Source organism: Protomyctophum bolini (genome assembly GCF_963924005.1).
Source record: "Protomyctophum bolini genome assembly, chromosome: 5".
In the NCBI taxonomy this organism is placed as follows: Eukaryota; Metazoa; Chordata; class Actinopteri; order Myctophiformes; family Myctophidae; genus Protomyctophum; species Protomyctophum bolini.
The window spans coordinates 27018230-27039595 of record NC_137866.1 but is presented as its reverse complement, the minus strand read 5'-3'; the positions used below and the strand labels follow the sequence as shown (position 1 = coordinate 27039595).

General features: G+C 43.6%; 1 protein-coding gene across 1 annotated transcript in view; it reads right to left on the bottom strand.

Annotated features, from left to right (window-relative positions):
- The window catches only part of celsr3 (cadherin, EGF LAG seven-pass G-type receptor 3), a gene marked incomplete at its 5' end in the record, with an annotated part of 148125 nt that overhangs the window by 43050 nt on the left and 83709 nt on the right, over window positions 1-21366 (bottom strand). The window contains 5 exons of the mRNA XM_080762855.1: window positions 1515-1724; window positions 3054-3151; window positions 4647-4830; window positions 8387-8507; window positions 9853-9994. Coding sequence (XP_080618981.1) covers window positions 1515-1724; window positions 3054-3151; window positions 4647-4830; window positions 8387-8507; window positions 9853-9994 — 755 coding nt within the window. The remainder of the gene's footprint in view (window positions 1-1514; window positions 1725-3053; window positions 3152-4646; window positions 4831-8386; window positions 8508-9852; window positions 9995-21366) is intronic.

The window sequence follows — 21366 nt, the reverse complement described above, 5'->3', positions numbered from 1 at the left end:
GGCAGACCCCCCTTGCAATGCACCCTTTGCATAGACTTATCTGTGATGTTAGGAGGTTTTGTTTCCATATTGTATGATTATTTATTAGAATCTAGTTATGGGACCTTGGCTGTCGATACTGTATGGAGGAATGACATACCAAATCTAGATCCAGATTGGAGCTGGGATACAGTGTGGTCTAATGTTGCCCTATCTTCTAGGAATCCTGATCATCAGCAAATTCATCTAAATTTTGTTCATCGGACATACTTAACTCCCCGCAGATTGTGTGCTATGCGGATTTTAAATAACCATAACTGCACTTTCTGCACTCCGAACACCATAGGTACATTCTTTCATATGGTGTGGGAGTGTCCGGATGTCCTCTCATTTTGGAATCTGGTTGCTGCTAAACTTTCGATTATACTACAAATTAACATCACACCCTCCCCATCTCTATTCTTATTAAATGATGTATCCCAGTTGCTATTAAATAATACCCGTATTCGTGTCTTCTTTGCTGGCGTAACAGCCGCAAAGAAGATGGTTGCTTCGCGCTGGAAACCGCCTCATACATTGTCATTTCGCCAATGGGCTTTGACCTTTCTAGATATCATTTATCTAGAAATGTCTACAGCAAGATTGCATGGTGCAAAAGAGGAAAACATCGAGATTTGGTCTGGTATTGCAGATTTGGTTACGGCATGATTTAGTCATTATTATTATTGTTATTATTATTTTCATTCATTTATTTATTTTTTGTTCCCATTTGCACAGTAGTAAGAGTACTGACATTTTTTGGCATCTTTGGTCTCGGGGGGAGGGGTGGGTGGGATTGTTTGTTTTTGTGTTTTTTGTTTCTTGTTTTCTTTAGTCATTCATGATGTTAACGTATCTTATTGTGATTTTTTGTCTTTAATAAAAAAAACATTTGATAACAAAAAATATATATATACAGCATCGTGGCTACGAGTGTGCAGCCTTTCTTGTTTTTACTCATTGAAGTGTGCGTCCTGAGTGGGCAGTCAGTCAGTACCTCATTGAAGTGTGCGTCCTGAGTGGGCAGTCAGTCAGTACCTCATTGAAGTGTGCGTCCTGAGTGGTCAGTCAGTCAGTACCTTGTTGAAGTGTGCGTCCTGAGTGGTCAGTCAGTCAGTACCTCATTGAAGTGTGCGTCCTGAGTGGTCAGTCAGTCAGTACCTTGTTGAAGTGTGCGTCCTGAGTGGTCAGTCAGTCAGTACCTCATTGAAGTGTGCGTCCTGAGTGGGCAGTCAGTCAGTACCTCATTGAAGTGTGCGTCCTGAGTGGGCAGTCAGTCAGTACCTCGTTGAAGTGTGCATCCTGAGTGGCTGTCAGTCAGTCAGTACCTCATTGAAGTGTGCGTCCTGAGTGGTCAGTCAGTCAGTCAGTACCTCGTTGAAGTGTGCGTCCTGAGTGATCACTCAGTCAGTACCTCGTTGAAGTGTGCGTCCTGAGTGGGCAGTCAGTCAGTACCTCATTGAAGTGTGCGTCCTGAGTGGTCAGTCAGTCAGTACCTCGTTGAAGTGTGCGTCCTGAGTGGCCGTCAGTCCGAAGCCACTCTGCTGGGTCTCGAAGGTCAGGAGGCGGGACAGCAGGCGCTCTGCAATCTGCAGGTCGTTGCCGTAGAGACGGCTGGTAGCCTCGGTGACGTCGCGGAGCTGGTGGGCCAGCTTCTTCTCCATGATGGTGCTCAGCTCCGTCTCGTTGCGCTCCAGAGAGTCCAGCTGGAGGTTGCACGCACGCGCACACACACATGCACAGTCGCACACACACACACACACACACACACACACACACACGCACAGTTGCACACACAGACACAGACACACAGGCAGGCACACACACACAGGCACGCACACACAGACACGCACACACACGAACACACACACACAGACACGCGTGCGCACACACATTAACATAAAAGACAGAACGTTCATTCAACACCCACATTAACATACACAAAGGTATGCAAACGCACGTGCGTGCACACACACACGCACACGCACACACACACACACACACACACCCACACACACAATGTCAATACAGTACCCACACAAAATGCATATCACACACGACAAAAAACTAATTAAAATGCATATCACACACGACAAAAAAACATAATCACACTTACACAAAGAATAAATACAATTACACGAACAAAAAGCCATAACAAATGACAATATCTATAATGCCTAATTAGGACTAATCAGTCTAACACACATGCTCATGTGCTTATAACTTCTTGCATCAATATGTTGCACATAATACTACGGCAACATTCAATCCACCATACACACCACATCCACAACGCGATCTTCTCTTACAATCCTCTACTCCCTCACTCAACAGTGTCTCACAGCAGCACCTGCATTGAGGAGTTATATACCAGTAAGACGTACGCCGTATAGAGTTATACTATATAAACTAGAGCAGTGTGTGGTCCTTTTCATATCAAGGACCCCCAAATTGACACTAACTATCCCGCGGAACCCCATTGAAGAGAATCCATGGACCCTCAAAGAGAATATTTCACAGCTCTGACAGTGATTCTCAACCCGATTAATTTCAAGGACCCCCAGTTTGACATGCATTAGTCTACGACCCTCCATTAAACCAGTTAATCTCAGAGTACTCCTACATTCCGCATTGATTTCCCTATTGAAATGCAGATGTGCTAACGACGCTCCGTGTTAAACGCGCAGCTGTGCTGGTTTTAACCGTGCTGCTGCCTGCCCTGCATGTGCCAAAAAAACAGTTCCACTTTGACCAGTTGGGCTGGTGGCTTCAACCCAATGCGGCCAGCTGCTGGGGGGCGTCAGTCACAGCATAATCAAAGACTGCACCGTCACAAATATGTGTTCATTTAGCAAGGAGAGTGTGCATAAGTAAAGGTTTTAACACAGAGGATTGTGGGGTGGTCATGTCAGAGGAAAAGACGTGTGTAATTGTAGAGAAAAAAGAAGAGTGTGTGTGTGTGTGTGTGTGTGTGTGTGTGTGTGTGTGTGTGTGTGTGTGTGTGTGTGTGCGCGCGCGTGCGCGTGCTCACCAACAGAGCCTTTCGGGCAGGGCACTGCGGCAGGCTGTTTGAACTTGGTCCTGGGCCACCAAATACCCTGAGTGATGGTCTTAGGACAACCGTCATAGATAACTGCAGGGAGAGAGAGAGAGAGAGAGAGAGAGAGAGAGATGTGAAGGGGGGATTTTAGCATTGGTAATCATTGTTATCGTTTACATATATTAATTAAAATGCGCAACAAAAGGTCAGTAATGCCGTGTGAAGAATAAATTGGAATTGCTATCCTTTTGACTTGAAATGAGGGAAATCAAAATGACTGTGGGATAAGAACACACAGTAGTAGATGAAAGAGCTATTTTAATGGAAAAGGAGAGACAATGCATCTTGGCCTTCACAGTATGTCAAGTTTGGTATGAGCTTAAGTTTTTTATTTTTTTATACTGTTTTTATTAGGCATTTTTTGTATGACATCAGAATATTATTGCTCTCAAACTTTCCCAACATGTTGTTGTAAATTAAGTGAATTACAAACATTCTTTTTTAAATGATAAAAAATAAAATAAAGAAAAAACACTCAGTTCCTTTTTTCCCCCTTTTTTTTTCTTTCCAATTTTCTATTGTGCTATCTATTGTGTAGGAGGGGTTAGCGTTCACCTATTGAAATATTCAATGAAGGGTTGCCATGTCTGGTAGAATCTATCTTCACTCCCTCTCAATTCAAATTTAATCTTTTCCAATTGTAAGTAGTGCATAACATCTCTCATAAGTGAAGTGTGAGTCGGAACCTGTGCTTGTTTCCAATTCAACAGTATCAGTCGTATGAGCTTAAGTTTAACAACTATACTGTATGTCAATTATTTTGAACCCTGTTGGCCACATGGGTCTCTAAAGGTCTAGTTCAGACCAAAGCCTAGCCTAGTTAGTTAGTTAGTTAGTTAATTTAGGCCCAGTTAGTTCCCCTCCCTGCTGAACTCTGTCCAGCCAGTAGGAGAAGGACGTTCTCTGACCACTTGGTTGGTACTGTAGACAAATGTTTTACCTCTACACCACTCCATTCGGATGCCACTCACTTACTTTGGGGCAATATTATATTATAAAAATATAAATATAAATATAAATACATAATAAATAAATAATATAAATATAATTTTGTGTACAATACTAATTGTAATACATATTTATGTAGGTAATAACATTTGTGATAGAGACAGTGGTGGCAAGACTAACTGTTCAGGAGAGGAGAAAAACGGTTTTCTTTTAATCCAAAATGAGTTAATAGCACATACTAGACAACTATAGCATGTGTCAGATGTCAGAGCTGAAATCGACATGTAAATATGAAATAAGTGCTTAAACATGTAGCTAGGTGTAATGTTAGAGTCCACACAGAAGTGAAGCTTTCAAGCCTGTTTTCTGCAAGACATTCGTTACTCTATAAGCCATATCTCCAAAACTGGTGGATCAAACTTAACAACCAATATGTCAATTTGAAGCTATGATTCCCTGCTTTCGTATGACATGAGAAAACGAAACTAAAAAATAAGCCTCAGTAATGAAAGTTTCAACTCTCAACTTTTTTTAATGAAGGAAGAAGTGGATGAGAGCTCCCTCTGTTTTCACATCCTACCTTCACAGCCTGTGACTGCGACCTCAGCGAAGGGGTTGTCACATGAGTTACATTGTCGACCTATGACGCCTGGCCTGCACTGGCACTGGCCCGCCTCCGGGTCACATGTCCTTGAGAAGGAGCCGACTGGGTAGCAGTCACATGGCAGGCACGAGTCACTCCCCCTAGGACGATAGTGGAACTCCTAAACACGCACGCACAAAAACACACACACACACACACACACACACACACACACACACACACACACACACACACACACACACACACACACACACATCAAATGTCAGGGAGCCATGAATAGAGCAGACATTTACATCATCACCCCGTGCATCCACACAACATTTATTAAACACAGGCACAAAGAGAGACGTGAATAATAAACCAAACGTAAACCCCGGGGTAAAAAAGGATTCATATACAGGGACATTCACATGTAAGACACAAACAGAATGCAAGACAAATGTCACACACACACACACACACACACACACACACACACACACTTTCAAAGCAAATAACATTAGAAGATGGAAAAATATCATCCCAAGTCAGTCAGCGTGGCATTTACACACTAGACCACAATCATGTACATTTCCACATCAAAAGAGACTATACGCACACACACACGCACGCACGCACGCACGCACGCAAGTTGTAGAACACAACCTACATAAACATCTGTACAGTAGTACACAGGAAACTCCAGTGCGTTTTAACAGCGGGCGAGCATCGGCCGACACATCGCCTAATCGCCTGAAAAGATTAAAAATATATATATTTATATATATATATACTGTATATATATATATATATACTATATATATAATGACCCTAAAACGTCCCGGGCACCCTAGGGTGTAATTATAAAGACGTCTGGAGACGTCTTGGGCACTGAATGTGTTGAGGATTTTAACCCCTACATGGACCAAGTGCATTTTCAGAGCATGTTTATTTTAAGGATCAATCGACTGACTTGTTTTCCGGCCTTGGATCAATGGAACTAACATCTAAGCCAATTATATTTACCCCTTTTTTTTCTCCCCAATTTAGTCGTTGTGCCAATTAGTTCCTCCCCAGACACATTTCTGTGTTGTCAGTCACTGCTGTAGTTGTTCCCTATACTGGTTCACCCACCAATGAGGAGCCCACACCAGGATGGGCTACCAATGAGGAGCCCACACCACACCTTGAGTGACGTCACTTGGGCAGCGACTCAGCGTGCCTTCAGCGTTTCCCTATGGCACTTCCACTTGACTTCCTGCCTTCATTGCAGACACGTCGCTCCAATGAACACACAGATGACTCGACCTGTGAGTCATCTATTTTTTAAAATATCTATAGTCCCCAGCCCGTAGTTGTATGTGCAATGACCTTCCCGCCTGGCTTCCCAGCCCCCTCCCCCAAACACGCGCCAAATGTCTTCACATTAGCCTCGGAAACCCAGACGTTTTTATTTATGTTCGCATGGACGCCCAACAAAGCCGTATACGCACCACGGTGGATTAGAACCCACAACCTCAGTGGTGGTGCATGGGCAGGGACTTTTAACGCCATCCGAGCGCAAGGTTTTAAAGAAAAAAACTTTTAAATTTATTTTGATATTATCATAGAATCTTAGTGTTTTGCCAGTTATTTGGGGGCCGACTTGCAATATGCTCATGGCCCACCAGGGGTTGAGAATCACTGAGCCACAGCACAGGATGGCATTATGTGCCGTAGACAGCAGGAAGGAGACATGGACCTAGGTATTAATGTCCCCTACATGTGTGTATTCTGAGTTAAAGCACCGATGTGTGTGTTGTCATTTAGGGTAGATCTCGGATTAGTGTGTGTGTGTGTGTGTGTGTGTGTGTGTGTGTGTGTGTGTGTGTGTGTGTGTGTGTGTGTGTGTGTGTGTGTGATAGAGAAAGATGGGGTCAATAACAGAGATTACAGATTAGGGTCAATATAGATGAGATTAAAGGTTAGGATGGGGTTAAAAGTGTCAAGTCCTTTATACACACTCCACAGCCAATCTACACGCATCGCAAACACGCGTGACACAGTCGCACGACAAAAGATGAACAATTCACACCTTTGACCACGATGAAAGCTAAAATGCTTGTCTGTGGTCACCGACTGGCAGTTACACCGGCAAGGTCTCATTGGCCTTTCAAACACCATTTGCATTCTCGTGTTTAATTTAATAGGCTAGGGTTAAGTACTGTATCGGAAGTCAGCCTCTCTCAGGGGATTTTAGAACGTGAAATATTCATAAATGTGCCTCATTAGAGCAGAAGCTCTTGTGTAATGCGGGGGGTGGTGGTGGTGGTGGTGGCGCTCCTGTCTGGTAAGTTAATTAAAAAACAAGAAAATATATTCTGCACGTTCTTGCAGCGGTATGAAATTTAACTGGAATATCATTTTAAGGGTATACACTATACGCCCGGAGGGCGAGGTCGCGTTGTGACGGCCCGAAATGGTCTCCGAGCCATCTGTCATGACACCTGTCAATCACCCCTGTCACCCCTGCTGTTTTTAAATACCGTTGATTACACCTGGTGGATAGCGTGAGAGAGTTGGTAAGGAGGACGCCAGACCCTCGGGTCCCGTGCGTTTGTTTTTAGACCGATTAAAAAGTGTGTCGTAGCCCGTGAAGTGGTTGTCTAATCAGCGCATCAAAAGGATAAAAAAAACGTTTAAAAAAAAGAGAAAAAAGGATCACTTGGCCACATAATTTCGGATGAAAAACGACGGCGTGATTCTCCGCTGCTGGAACGGTCATTGTTACATTGTTCTGTTGTGATGGTCCCAGGCTTACTTATCCGCGAAAAGAAAAGCCTGGTCACAACGTAAGGCAGAGAAGCTATTGGCGGATGTATCCTCCGGAACTTCCGTCAGATGTATTTCCCCCGGATACGATATTTTCCCAACACAACACATGTAAACTGATTTGTAAAACATCAACGTCATTTCCTTGGGCGATACTTCCGCTAAAATCCCGCAACTTCCACCCAAACAAATGCCTCTACAGCGTCGGTCTTGACCAGGGTGGCATGCTGCTGGACGGCATTTTGATTTGAGCTCTATTTTTTTCATTTATTATTTTGGGGGAGACGTTACACACAGTGTACACTGCAAAACCATCATGAGTGTACACTAGAGTGTTACTGCACATGCATGCTGACGAGGTGGTTCCCAAACTGTTTCATGTCAAGGACCCCCAAATTGACACTAATTAACCCGCGGACCCCCATTTGAAGAGATATGGCAGGGACCCCCATAAGAGAGGATTTTTACGGCTCTGGCAGTGATTTTCAACCTGTTTAATTTCAAGGACCCCCGGTTAGACATGCATACAGACCCCCGTTGAATGGCCTTTCTATCTCTGAGACCCCCATTTATATTGTAAAATCAATGTTAATTTAACTCTGAGAGTGTACAAATGTTACCAAACGGACCCATTTGGTTCCATTTGTACACTCCCAGAGTTACAGACCCATAAGGGTCCATTTGGTCCCAACTATCATTTAGCTGGGGACACCCTGGAACTCCCTCAAGGACCCCTGGGGGTCCCCGGACCCCACTTTGAGAACCACTGTGCTAAAGAATAACATAATTGGCTAACTTGTGTTTAACCATGGGTGTACTGTATGAACAGTTTGTGTGTGTGTGTGTGTGTGTGTGTGTGTGTGTGTGTGTGTGTGTGTGTGTGTGTGTGTGTGTGTGTGTGTGTGTGTGTGCTTGCGTGCGTGTACCTTGCAGTGACAGAGGCCTGTGGTCTTGTTGCAGTCTGGGTCAAAGCCTCTACTGACATCACAGTGACATGGTCCGCACGTTGGAGTCCCCCACCAGCCTCTGGGACACTGGTGGTCAATCCTACACACAGGCGCACACGCACGAGAGAGAGAGAGAGAGAGAGAGAGAGAGAGAGAGAGAGAGAGAGAGAGAGAGAGAGGTTGGGGGTCACGGGGTGACAGAGTGATATTTGAAAGGAGAGGAGATGGAGAGGAATGAGGGAGGGACATTGAACAGTCAGTCAGTTAGCCCTGGCCATGGTCCAGTGCTTATAGTGAGTATCTCACTAACGCCCTGATGGGAATGCCTTTGCGCACACAGGTAAATTCCACTGCTGTACGAGGGGTCTAACTTTTTTACCGGAAATTAACAAAACGACTCCGCTAATCACCGAAACAAAGCCTGTTTTGTGTTGGTGAAAGTCTTTCTCCAGGCTGGGAAGCCTGCATCTCTAAAATGCCTCATGAAATAAAATGCATCCAACCGGATCGGCGCAATCGCAACCCGGAAAAGCCGTAGTAGAAGAAGTTAATCTGTACATTGCTTTATTAAAATGGCACAAAGTGCATTTTAGAGAGAAGCTGGAGACCTGAGACGCTTCCCAGCCTGGAGAATAGACTGTTTCCTAGGTCTAGCAGGCTTTGTTTAGGTGAGTTCGGTTTTATTTATTTTCTGGAAATTCTAAGCCAGCCAGTCAGCCAGCCAGCCAGCCAGCCAGCCAGCCAGTCAGTCAGTCAGTCAGTCAGTCAGTCAGTCAGTCAGTCAGTCAGCCAGCCAGCCAGCCAGCCAGCCAGCCAGCCAGCCAGCCAGTCAGTCAGTCAGTCAGTCGGTCGGTCTTTAAGAACCCAGAAACAGGTTGAATAACATCACAGCAGTATGAAGATTAAAGACCTGAATGGATCTAGGACACACTCATAGATATATACTGTATACGCACTAACCCACACTGTACGTACGCACACACACATAGTATAGTACACAAAGCTGTGAGGATTTCTGCGGCAAGTACAAAGGGGTTCAGGTCAGGGTCACTCACTCAATCACACACGCACACGCACGCACACACACACACACACACACACACACACACACACACACACGCGCGCGCACGCACGGGTAACCACACAACAAACACTATCCTGATTTATCACCGTGGTGTGTGCGCGTGTGTAGCGTAAATAGCAGAGTGCTTATTAGTGTGCGTCCATGTACATGCACTGTGTGTGTATTTATATTAAATGTATACTCTGTGGATTACATGCAAGAGTGGAGATGTAGGCCGCCAAACTAAAGCCACTCAACACAAGTCACACAGACATGTGTGTGTAGCGCACCACACACACATATTCAACAATTAACTCTGTGCGTGCGCGTGCATGCGTGCGCGCGTGCGTGCGTGTGTGCATGCGTGCATGCGTGTGCGTACCTGTGCTGACAGTACTGGCCATAGTGGTTGTCTCCACAGTCACAGATGTATCCGTGGGAGGAGCTGGGCTTACTGTGGCAGCGAGCCTCGTTCTCACACGGGTTCATTTTACAGGCATCAGTACACAGTCTGCCATAGTAACCTAGAGAGAGAGAGAGAGAGAGAGAGAGACATCAGTACACAGTCTGCCATAGTAACCTAGAGAGAGAGAGAGAGACATCAGTACACAGTCTGCCATAGTAACCTAGAGAGAGAGAGAGAGAGAGAGAGAGAGAGACATCAGTACACAGTCTGCCATAGTAACCTAGAGAGAGAGAGAGAGAGAGAGACATCAGTACACAGTCTGCCATAGTAACCTAGAGAGAGAGAGAGAGACATCAGTACACAGTCTACCATAGTAACCTAGAGAGAGAGAGAGACATCAGTACACAGTCTACCATAGTAACCTAGAGAGAGAGAGAGACATCAGTACACAGTCTACCATAGTAACCTAGAGAGAGAGAGAGACATCAGTACACAGTCTACCATAGTAACCTAGAGAGAGAGAGAGAGAGAGACATCAGTACACAGTCTGCCATAGTAACCTAGAGAGAGAGAGAGAGACATCAGTACACAGTCTGCCATAGTAACCTAGAAAGAGAGAGAGAGAGAGAGAGAGAGAGAGAGAGAGAGAGAGAGACATCAGTACACAGTCTACCATAGTAACCTAGAGAGAGAGAGAGACATCAGTACACAGTCTACCATAGTAACCTAGAGAGAGAGAGAGAGAGAGACATCAGTACACAGTCTGCCATAGTAACCTAGAGAGAGAGAGAGAGAGAGAGAGAGAGAGAGAGACACATCAGTACACAGTCTACCATAGTAACCTAGAGAGAGAGAGAGACATCAGTACACAGTCTGAGTCTACCATAGTAACCTAGAGAGAGAGAGACAACAGTACACAGTCTACCATAGTAACCTAGAGAGAGAGAGAGAGACATCAGTACACAGTCTACCATAGTAACCTAGAGAGATCTACACCGCGGCTCCTCAACGCACAAGCATTCCATTTCTAACACAATCCCCAGCTGCTGCTTTATCCCTACACGGGCCGTGTTCGTACATACATGAAGGCTATCAACCTGAAACAATTAGGCACATTTGATATGATTATAGCCTCCGCAACAGCCCGAAAACTCCCAGGTGTGCCACTGTGTTTGAGTGTGTGAAGTAGGTCAGCGATGCAAAACGTGTGCATCGACATTCAGTGATGATTTATGCTTAATGAATGCTGTCTCGCAAAAGGCACATTCCTGTGCGCCACTCTCATGTCCTTCACTGGAGAGTAGAAAGCAACACGCATGTGACCACTCCACACTAGTACACTTTAACACAGTACCCAGGTGATTCAGGTAATTAATGTAATGAGAGCTTCAGCATAATATAAGAGTCTCGTTAATCTCATGGCAAAAACTCATGGCTTACTGTATGCTTCACGGGCAGGTTTGAAAAATTCAATTCACAAAACATGCACCTATTGTCTTGACTGATGTGTAGTGGATACAAGTGGTGTGTGTGTGTGTGTGTGTGTGTGTGTGTGTGTGTGTGTGTGTGTGTGTGTGTGTGTTTGTTTGATTGATTGAAGTATTTATTAACAGTTAGCAGAATGGGTACATTTAGCATGAAAGCACAACTCAATACAAAGACTGTTACTGTGGACAACACACTGATAAAGCATTACACTGTGCTTGCACGTGTGTGTGTGTGTGCATGCGTGTAAACCAGCTGACTGGGGGAATGGCGTGTGAAACAAATTGTACTGATTATCTTCTTGGGGTTCTCTCAAGCACACATATGGCATCCGTCAATCTACAGAGGTAAACAAAAACTATTATTACTATTATTAAAATTATTATTATTTCACAATCCTTACTCATTTTTTGAAGGGAATAACATTTATTATTATTATTTATTATATGTATTATACATTTAATTCCATTCCTTTTTTTAAGTGGAAGTATTATTTTGTATTGTTAATTTTACTATTTGTCAAATAAACATGTTATGATCAATATGACTTTGAATTAGTTCCTGGGCTGGTGTAGCCCAGGGGGGCGGGTATGTTGACATCCCTGCTGTACAGAGACCAATCGGATAACAGGATAGCACAATCCCCCATTGTCTGGCCTGACAACATCTGACAGGATATCGATGTTAAACATTGAGTAGATTATTAACAAGTTAATCCCGGATAATCTTTCTAACAGGATATTGACGCAAATATGGAACAGATAATGAACAAGCTGCTATAAACCTGCACGAGATAATCCTTCAAACACGATATTAACACATACTGTATGAACGCACTGTAGGTTTGACATGTGCTTAATCCATAATTTCCCTAATTTCCATCCAGCCAGTGTTTGAAGAAGAAGAAGAAGTACTTTAGTAAAAGTAACAAAACTGCAATGTAGATGTACTCTGGTACAAGTAGAAATTCAAACTGTACTTGTATTGAGCAAAAGTACACGTCATCAAAGTATCGACAAAATATGCATAAAGTACCAAAAGTAAAAGTACTTAAAGTACAAGTTTTCAAAATGTATAGAAATCGTTGACCTACAGGCATGAAAATAGCAGATCTACAAGCTCACCGAAACAGTAGGTCAGCTGCGATTTAATTTCTGTATCATAAAACATCATCATTTTTGACACTCAGGGCTGGATTTTGAAGGTGCGTTTTACCATGTGGTAATACATAAATTGGCCTCGCTCTGCGCACAATCGTATTATGAAAGCCTTATCGTCCCGTGTTGAACGCACACACATATGGAATACGACGTTGCTGAATATTTTAGCATTGTGGGAGTGTCCATATGTTAATTATTTTCGCTTTGCGCAATTTGCTATTAAGCCCCTTGACCTGCGCATAACGATTAGACGTGGGTCTAGGCACCTCATAAACGCAAAAAGAAGAAAAAGCACTGTTTGATTTTACACTTGAGCGGCTCTGGGACGCTGCTGGAGTGTTGCCAAGTCTGTTTATTATAAGCGGCTTCTTTTTCTGTAAAGTTGCTTGTAAATATTGGTAGTTGTGGTTGCTTTTCTTGTTTCTAAAGGTTTCTCCTAATGTTGTTTAAACCAGTGATCCTCACACAGCACATTCCCATGTCAAGGATCCCCAGATGAATGCATTTGCCCAACTAAGGACGGCTAATACAAAAATGTAATTAAAAATTTACTTTTGAAAATAGCAGATCTACCAGCTCACAATGAATCACATTCATTCATTAAAACTATGAACTCTGACTGCAGGCGGATATATAATGATCATTATAACAATGTGCAAGAAAATATTTAAAAAGATGGAATATTTGTGGACAATCAAAATATGTTTTTAATTTTAATGTGGTGTCATTAAAATTAATCTGGATATAGCAGACTCACTATCTAGAAAATAAAAACATGGCACTTCATTTAAAATAGGTTACAGACCCCTGTTATATGCGCTTATTTTGGGATTATTTTTATAGACCTATTTACTTGTTTCTCTGAGACATGGCAACAGCGTCTTTTTATTGCGTCATTTTATTAAAATGTTGAGATTAGAAACGGCCATAATTCTTTCATTTCTCAACCTTAAAAAAAAACATATCCATAATCCTCGGGAAGTTTGCTTTCATACGCTGTATCACACTCGATTCAAGTCTTCTTCAATAAAATGCTACGAGCGAAGACCATACCATCACGGGACCATACCGCATCACGGGCATACGCACCAGGCATTCAACTCATTACTCATTTCAAATATAATATAATTATAATTTAAATTAAAATATAAATTTACTGGTGTTTCTCAATAGAAACAACTTATTTTGAGGCATAAAGGTGACAGCATGCAGTGCAATAGGAATAATTAACCCAAATGTGACAAAGTCATATGTCATGTCTTCTATGGTGCCAGCCTGAAGAAATGTAATAATAACGATCCCCAAAGTGCGCATTCCGTATGTGACATCAGCTGACTGGTAAAGAAAATAGTACGGACATGTTGATTGGGTAACTCTCAAACACGCCTTAAAACACTCCCATGACTAATTCAAGGCCGTTTTGCGCACTCCACGGGGTGTCGAAAGCGCTTCTTAACATGCTTAAAATTGCAATATGACATACCTCACGCCCCCAGCTCATATTACTGTAATAGGTAAAACGCACCTTCAAAATCTAGCCCTCAGACTGAATTTTTATTTCGTTTCACTTCATTATTCAGACTGAAAGCCCTCCCCACGGCAGAAGTTCATGGGATGGGCGTTGTCAAAGCGGCAGTCTTCGGCGATTGGTCATATTACCAACTGTCGTATAATTTCTATAAATGAACCAAGGTTAGTATTAAGCAACAGTAAGTGAAAATGTCTCTGTCTGTGATTCTCCCTCTTAGAGGAGAATAGTCATTTACAAACTCACACCCGAATCCCAGGCCTTTGTCTTGAAACCGTTTGAAGCTCCCTCCGGAACAAAGGGTTTCACACGTCACAAGAATTGTCATCACTGTGAATGCATCTGCTACTTCTATGCTAGATTTCTCTAAGCCGGTTCCAGTTGGTGACTCTTGGTGACTGATTTTCACTGAGTGAACTAACAGCTAAAACTTAAGAAAACTACTTTAAACTAGACTAAACTATTAATAGTTCATAATAGTTATATAAGCTATAACTATTAATAAGGAGTGCAATTGATGTATTGATTGAAAATGTACTAGGAGATTATAAGATTATAGCTTTTACTAGTTTGGGGTTTAAACTGTGTTAATCAACTTCTAAATAATCTGTTCAGTCATACATAGTTCCGTTTTTAAAACATTGCTTAGATTTTTTAACTATGTGTCATAAAGAGTAAAACTTAGGTTTCATCTAGTTGCTGACATGTTTAAACTATGTTTGCCTTAGAAGTAAGCAAGTCATCACATTGTTGTAAAAGGTTGTAGACAGTAAAAGGCAGTTGTAAGTCCCGCCTCTCTGCAGACCGGATGGGGAGGGGGGAGGCGGGGACTGCAAAATGGTATATAAACGGAGTAACCGCGAAAATTCAAGGTAGCTCTTTCTCGGATCCGTGGTGCTGCCTTTTCCTGACTACAAGCGCTGCTAAGTGTGTTATTATCCGAAGAGCTGCCAGGGAAGTCCGTTTGGTGATTCCTTTGTTACACTGTGTTGCCGTGTGTGGATCGTCTTTGCAAAATAAAGGACCTCTTCTTCCAAGCCAACTGAACCTCTCCTTTGTCTGCTTCCTGTACGCCGTTACACGCTGTGAGAGCGGGTGAGAGATACGTCAAAACTTGGAGCCTGAATATTACGAAACGGGGTGACCGAGGCGTTGTGGGGTGAGTTCATTTTTTCCTCTGCAGCGTTTTCGTTGGTCCGTTAATATGGACCTTGGAAATTTTGGTGTGTACTGGCGTATAGGTGGCGTACGGGTGGGTTCATTTGGTTTGGCCACGGCGGGCGGGTCTGGGTAGTGTTGGTTTACATTTCTACCCGGGGTCATTTTCTTTAGTTTCTGGTTTGGATTTTTTTTTTTTCATATAGGCTTTGTTTACATTCTGGTTGGTTGTTTGTAGGTTTTTAAGTCGGACTTGCGCACAGCTGTCTGTCGTGAAAACGCCTCGTAATGGGTGGACGTCGGGTTCACAGCTATGAGTACATTAATGTTAGGGGCGTTGATAATAATTTACCATTTACCTGCATAGGTTTCGGTCTTTTATTAACACATGGTAGAAGTTCTGGGTTTAGCTGCGCGGAATGGCTGTTTGTATTATTATTTTTCCTTTGTCTTTTTAAGCACGGTAATGGGGGTGGGTATTGTGTGCCAATCCTGTTGTGAAGCCGTGAATGCTTAAAGCCTAGCTGTGTCGAAGGTGCGACCGTGTTTTTGTGGTTGGTAGCGGTGGCTAGGGGGGCTTATCCTGTCTAGCTACGGTATGAGACGTGTTCCCGTATTCTGAGGCTTTATTTGATGAAAATTCGAGTTCGTTTTGGGCGGTTTACACTGTGTAGCCTGGGGGGTGTGGGTTGGTTCCTTGTTAGTGTAGGGGTCAGTTGGCACAGGGCTACGAGTAAAAGCGTCTGGGCTTGCAGAGCGCTTTGCAGGGACCCTAAGATAATTGCGTTTTGGTGGAGTGACTAGTTCTTCCGTTTAAGGGAGAGGCGGTGTAATATATAGCGTGGCAATTACGCGTTGATGTGGTTTATTATGTGGCCTGAATCAGGCTTAGTGTGTAACTATTTGGTTTTGCGTTTGGTGGTGAGAGGAAGCGCTGGTTTTCTTTGTCTGTGTGGGGAAGTGTTGGTGAACGACACAGCCTTTGTTCTTGGGTGCAGGTAAATGTTAGTGTGTTTGGGGGGAGGGTCGGTCGGCGGCCATTTTGAATTTGTCTTTGTTTGCCAGCGAGGGGGGATGGGGGTTTGGGAGTGGGGTGATGGTTCGGGGGTTGTTTTTCTTTGTCTGCTAGTATGGTGTCTGGCGCAAATTTTCAGGAGGAATTTTCTAGTGTGTGTTTGTGTTTGTGGCCGTAACATATTGTTATGTTCCGGTGGGGGGAAAGGTATGGGCAGTTATGAGATGGACATTTAATGGAGGGGTCAGGTTTTAAATTTTAATTGGGTTAAATTGGGGTTTGCAGATTTAAAATAAGGGTTTAGCAGGAGGTAGTGTGTAAGTGTGTATGAGGTGAATGTGGTTTTGTGGTAGAGTTCTCAGTTCTATATGGGGCAGGGCGCCTGGTGGGTACGACTAGGTAGTGAGAATATTGATGGCTGGTCCATGATGTTCGGCGTGTCAGGTTTCGTGTAGAAATGAGAGTTCTCGGTCATAAACGACATCAGTGATGCATTTATATATTAAAGCAAGGTAGGTGATTAAGGTGAGTAAATTTCTGGGGTTTTAGTGAGTGGGTGGGATGCAGTGCGGGTTTCAGATAAATACTTTATTTTTGTCCGAGGGGGTTGAAACACAGACTGAGAAACGATAGTCATTTCAAATTTAATGTGGAGGAGTCTCTTATAAGAGTTTAATAAAGAATTTGCTCATTGGTGGGGTGTATTTCATCACCTTACACTGACTAATTAATAGAGTTAAGGTTTGACTAACATGGTGTGGCCCAAGGCTACAGAAATACAGACTTTGGGTGATGTATAGTTATTAAGTTTCTTGGTCTGGGTGTTCTCTGGTCTATCTTACTCCCCATTCTGACTCCTTTGTTGTCTGTTGTCCGGGGCGTGAACTTTTTCCATGCCCTCTGTTTATGTGGAGATGTATGTGTTTGGATACTATAACCATGAAGGTTCCCCCATTGTTTCCTCAGTGTGTGGTTAACATTTCATATGCCTCCCTGTTTAAACTTTCTTCCCAGTAAATTCTAGGGGTACGCTGTAGGGTGGAGCTGATCACTTCCCCTTCGCGGCCTAATCTTTCCTTGTAGGGAGGTACGGCGACGTGGGTCTGAATTAACCATTCTTCCCTGCATATTGTTAATAAAGAATTACATGAAGGGTTTTGCTTCATGTGGTTTGAGAGGGGTGCTCAGTAAATCATGGATTTTTTAGGATATACGTGTATTACTGGCACATAAATCTTTGTAAGGTTTGCATCTGCAACACAAGGTGCGGGTAACATACATTTAATGATAATTACAGTCACACATTTGCTTGCAGATTATATAAATATTCTGCTGAACTACGATTGATTACTGCACTATAATACTAGATGTGCACAAGTGTATAATCCTACAGACTCCATAGGGAGACACCTCAGTGAGAGGTAACTTGGACAGAGGTTACGGTTTAGTGACTTAAGGTCACACATAGTCTATTAATAATAATGATGATTATTATCCAATATCCACAAAGGGTGGAGAATGCAGAAAGGAGGATTCAATCTGCACGGGAAAGCCTTTCATCCTTTTTAAGATGGTTCACATAAAGGATGAGCAAAGTATCTAGGGGGGAGCCTTAGATATCAATATTTTACCTTTGATTGGTGTAACAGGACATCTGTTATCAGTATTTTGTGGTGTCAGCATGACTCATTGTTAAAAAGCTATTAATAGTGAGCAGTGCATGATTCTCTCCGTTAAACAGGTACTGTACGATAATAATGTGTTGAGTTATATCTTTCAGTTTGAAGGAGGACCAAGGAACTAGGGGAGTGAGTATCAATTCGTGTAAATATCAAGTCTTTTTTCACTATTCTTAATAAACAGTGGGGATAAATTAGGTGTGTCCCCAATTGTGAGTTGCTAATCGTCAGTGAATTACATTTGGTAAACATAAATTGATATTGTTTTGACTTGTTTCATTGGTTTAATGTAAGTTAAAAGCCAACTGCCTTAGTAGTTGTTATTGAACGAATGTGGAGTTAGGTGTCACTATTCCGTTTGAGGGAAACCATTCGGTTGTTTAAACTCTCTCACAAAGCGGTATAGTCTTTGGTGCATGCATTTTCTTGTACTAACGGACAAAACCTAACTGCATGTCTGATTTTTTTTATTGTCTAAATACTAACTCTGACTTGACAGTGGATACTTGGGGGGTGTGGGGTCTCTTAAATACCTGTGTTTCTTTTTTCAGAAAGCAGGACAGGGTGGACAAGTGGAATTATTTTTCTGCTTGATCAAGGGAGACGTGTCGTAAGGGTTTTCTAAATTTAGGTCAAACGCTGTATCTTTTACCTTCCAACTTAATATAGTCCATTTCGTTAGTTTTGTTTAAGCTTATAGTCAGTTATAAACATCTCTCACACGTGTCTCTGGACTCGTGTATAACATATACAGTAGGTTTGTTGCATTTCACATAATTTACAGGACATCTTACATTTTCTGAGTACACATCTGCCTACCGTTCGCAAGTGAGTCTACAGTCTGTAAGTGACTGGCAAGTTTGGAGTTTCTTGTATATTTCCTGTTTCAGTGAGGTGATATTTTTAGGAGCATTGCAAGTAGGACTTTAAAGGTTAATTGGACGTGACATTTATTGTAATTTAATATCTCTGAACTCGATATTTAAAATACTGATTATGGCGACAGCTAGTCGGCAAGCTTCCTACCAACTTGATGAGTTTATCGACAAGTTATCATCAATTCTGGGGAGGTGGGAGTCACATGGTCCCATTAATAGTCACTGCTGGCCGCAGGACAGCATATTTCATCCAGGAAACAGTGAACGTCTGGTAGCCAGTGTGCACGATTACGAAAAAATGTTGAAGTCTAGGTTCAGGGAACAGCAGAAGATTATGAAATTGTTCCTTAAAACAGGAAAGAAAATTGGTAAAACCTATGACCTCATCACCAAGCAGAATCGCGCTAACATGTTGCAGCGAGGTGCCCATGATTTTGACAGCTCCAGTTCCAGCTCATCGGGGTCTTCCGAGGATGGGGGCACGGATGACGAGGACTTTGTGAACGCAGTGTTGGGGAAGGAGGCGCGGGAGACAGCTGAGGAGAAGGAGTTGAGTGCAAGTCAGCGTGGCGCTGGAGGTCGATCCGAGGCTGCGTCCGCCCACGAGAGGGCAGGGGTTTATTTGGCTTCACTCAGGGAGCCAACCGCCAGGGAGACCAGGGGCCCCGCCAACATGATGCCTGTGACAGAGTCTCCACTGCAAGGGCTGGCTGAGGGTAGATGTAACCGTCCCCCACCTACAACTACAAGTACCGCCACTCGGTCCACAGGTGCCAAGGGTCCTGAACGAAGAGGAGCTACGTCAGAGGTCACCGACGGGGGGCCGGAAGCGGTGAGGTGTCCAAGACCGGTGGACATTAACCCAGCTGAAGTATTCTTTTGTCCCTTAACGGCAGTGGAACACCCACAGGGGTTCGTGATACGCGCATACCAGGCGTGGGCAGAAATTGCAGGCTGTGAACCATCCCAGGTCGACGACGATGGCATGTCCAAAGCTGTCCTGAGAGACATGATTGTAAGGGGTTTGCCGGACAGTGTACAGCAGGGACTGAAGAAGGAGGTAGGCGTGGCACGTGTTTCCTTGTCATCATTTACAGGCCTGGTGGTCCATCATGTCGGTGTAGTCCGTGCCAAGGAGGAAACCCAGCAGCGTAAGCATACAGAGACTGTCAGAAAGATCGCGAGACTCCAGTTACAGCATCTGGAACTGCAGCTAGCGAGCCTGGCCACACCGACGCCGATGCCTCAAGACACCAGGTATCAACTAATGAGGGGGGCAGGGGCCAGGGAAATGACACCAAGTGAGGGCCCTGCGGTCAGGACACGAAACCTGCCGGTGGTGGTCAGTGGACAACATCTTTACTACGTACCATTGTTTCATGAACATGACCTGGAGGAGATCACAGCACAGCTGCCCCCACTCCAGGAAGGCGCATATCCCTGGTTTGCCAAATTCGATGCTTTGATGATGGGCTCTCTGGTGGCCGTGGGAGACATGAAGAGGTTGTTGACGCACCTGGTAGGGCTACAAGGGTTGAATGACATTTTTGCTCAAGCAGGTATGCAATCGTACGCAGACACGGCGAGGGGGGACGCAGACCTACTGGCAGAACACAAGGGATCCCTATACCAGGCAATGAGTGAGCTTTTTCCCACCACAAACTCCGATCAAGGGTTCTGGGGCAAGAAGGGGGGGAAGGCTGTACGACCACGTAATTACACCGGCTGTTACAGATGTGGCAGCTTAGATCATTTTGTGAGGAGTTGTGACGAGGTCCGTAGATTTCCCTAGGTTCTAACCAGAACGACAGGTGCCGCCTGGCCCAAAGCAGCCAGCGTGGTGGCTCCAGCAGGGATCTCATCACCGCAACTAGACCATCACAATGAGTCCGTCCTACTTTTTCAAGGTGCTTCCGTTGACTTTGGACATATGGTTGTGGGAAAAGGAGAAGCCTTTTTCTTGACAGAATGTGGAAAAGAGAAGCCCCATTCTTGCAATTTGGTGAATTAAAAAAAAAAAATGAGAGAGGCAACGACAAGATTTTCCTGTAGGGGGGTGCAATTTCTAGAATACCTCCTGATTCCTTTCCTTCAGGTTCAACGTTAGTAAGAGTGTTCACAGTATATGCTATCAGGGGAACAGTGGGACAGCGGATGGTACGGTAAAAGGGAGATTGTGACAGAAAGCTATCATTGACATGTTGACACAATCAGTATATGTATATAGTCTGTCACTCTCGTTGAGTGACAGAAGGGGGGGAGGATATAATAAAATCGAGTTAATAGGGGGGGTATTTTTTATTTTTCAGAGTGCATTCTCCAATGCAATGGGACTAAATTCTTTAAAAATGTATAAACATCTTAGGAGGAGTCAGAGTGTCACTTTTGTTTATTTAGAGGGAACCTGCAATACATTTTGAACTTGTGACTTATAAAATGCTTGGAGAAATGACTTTTTGTCAACAAATGTGCAGTCTAATTTAGGATACATTATTCACATATAGGAGTAATTTGGGTTGTGCTAAAAAACAACCATGGCATTAATAAGAGGAACGGAAAATGAGACTACATTGTTAAAGTTACTAGG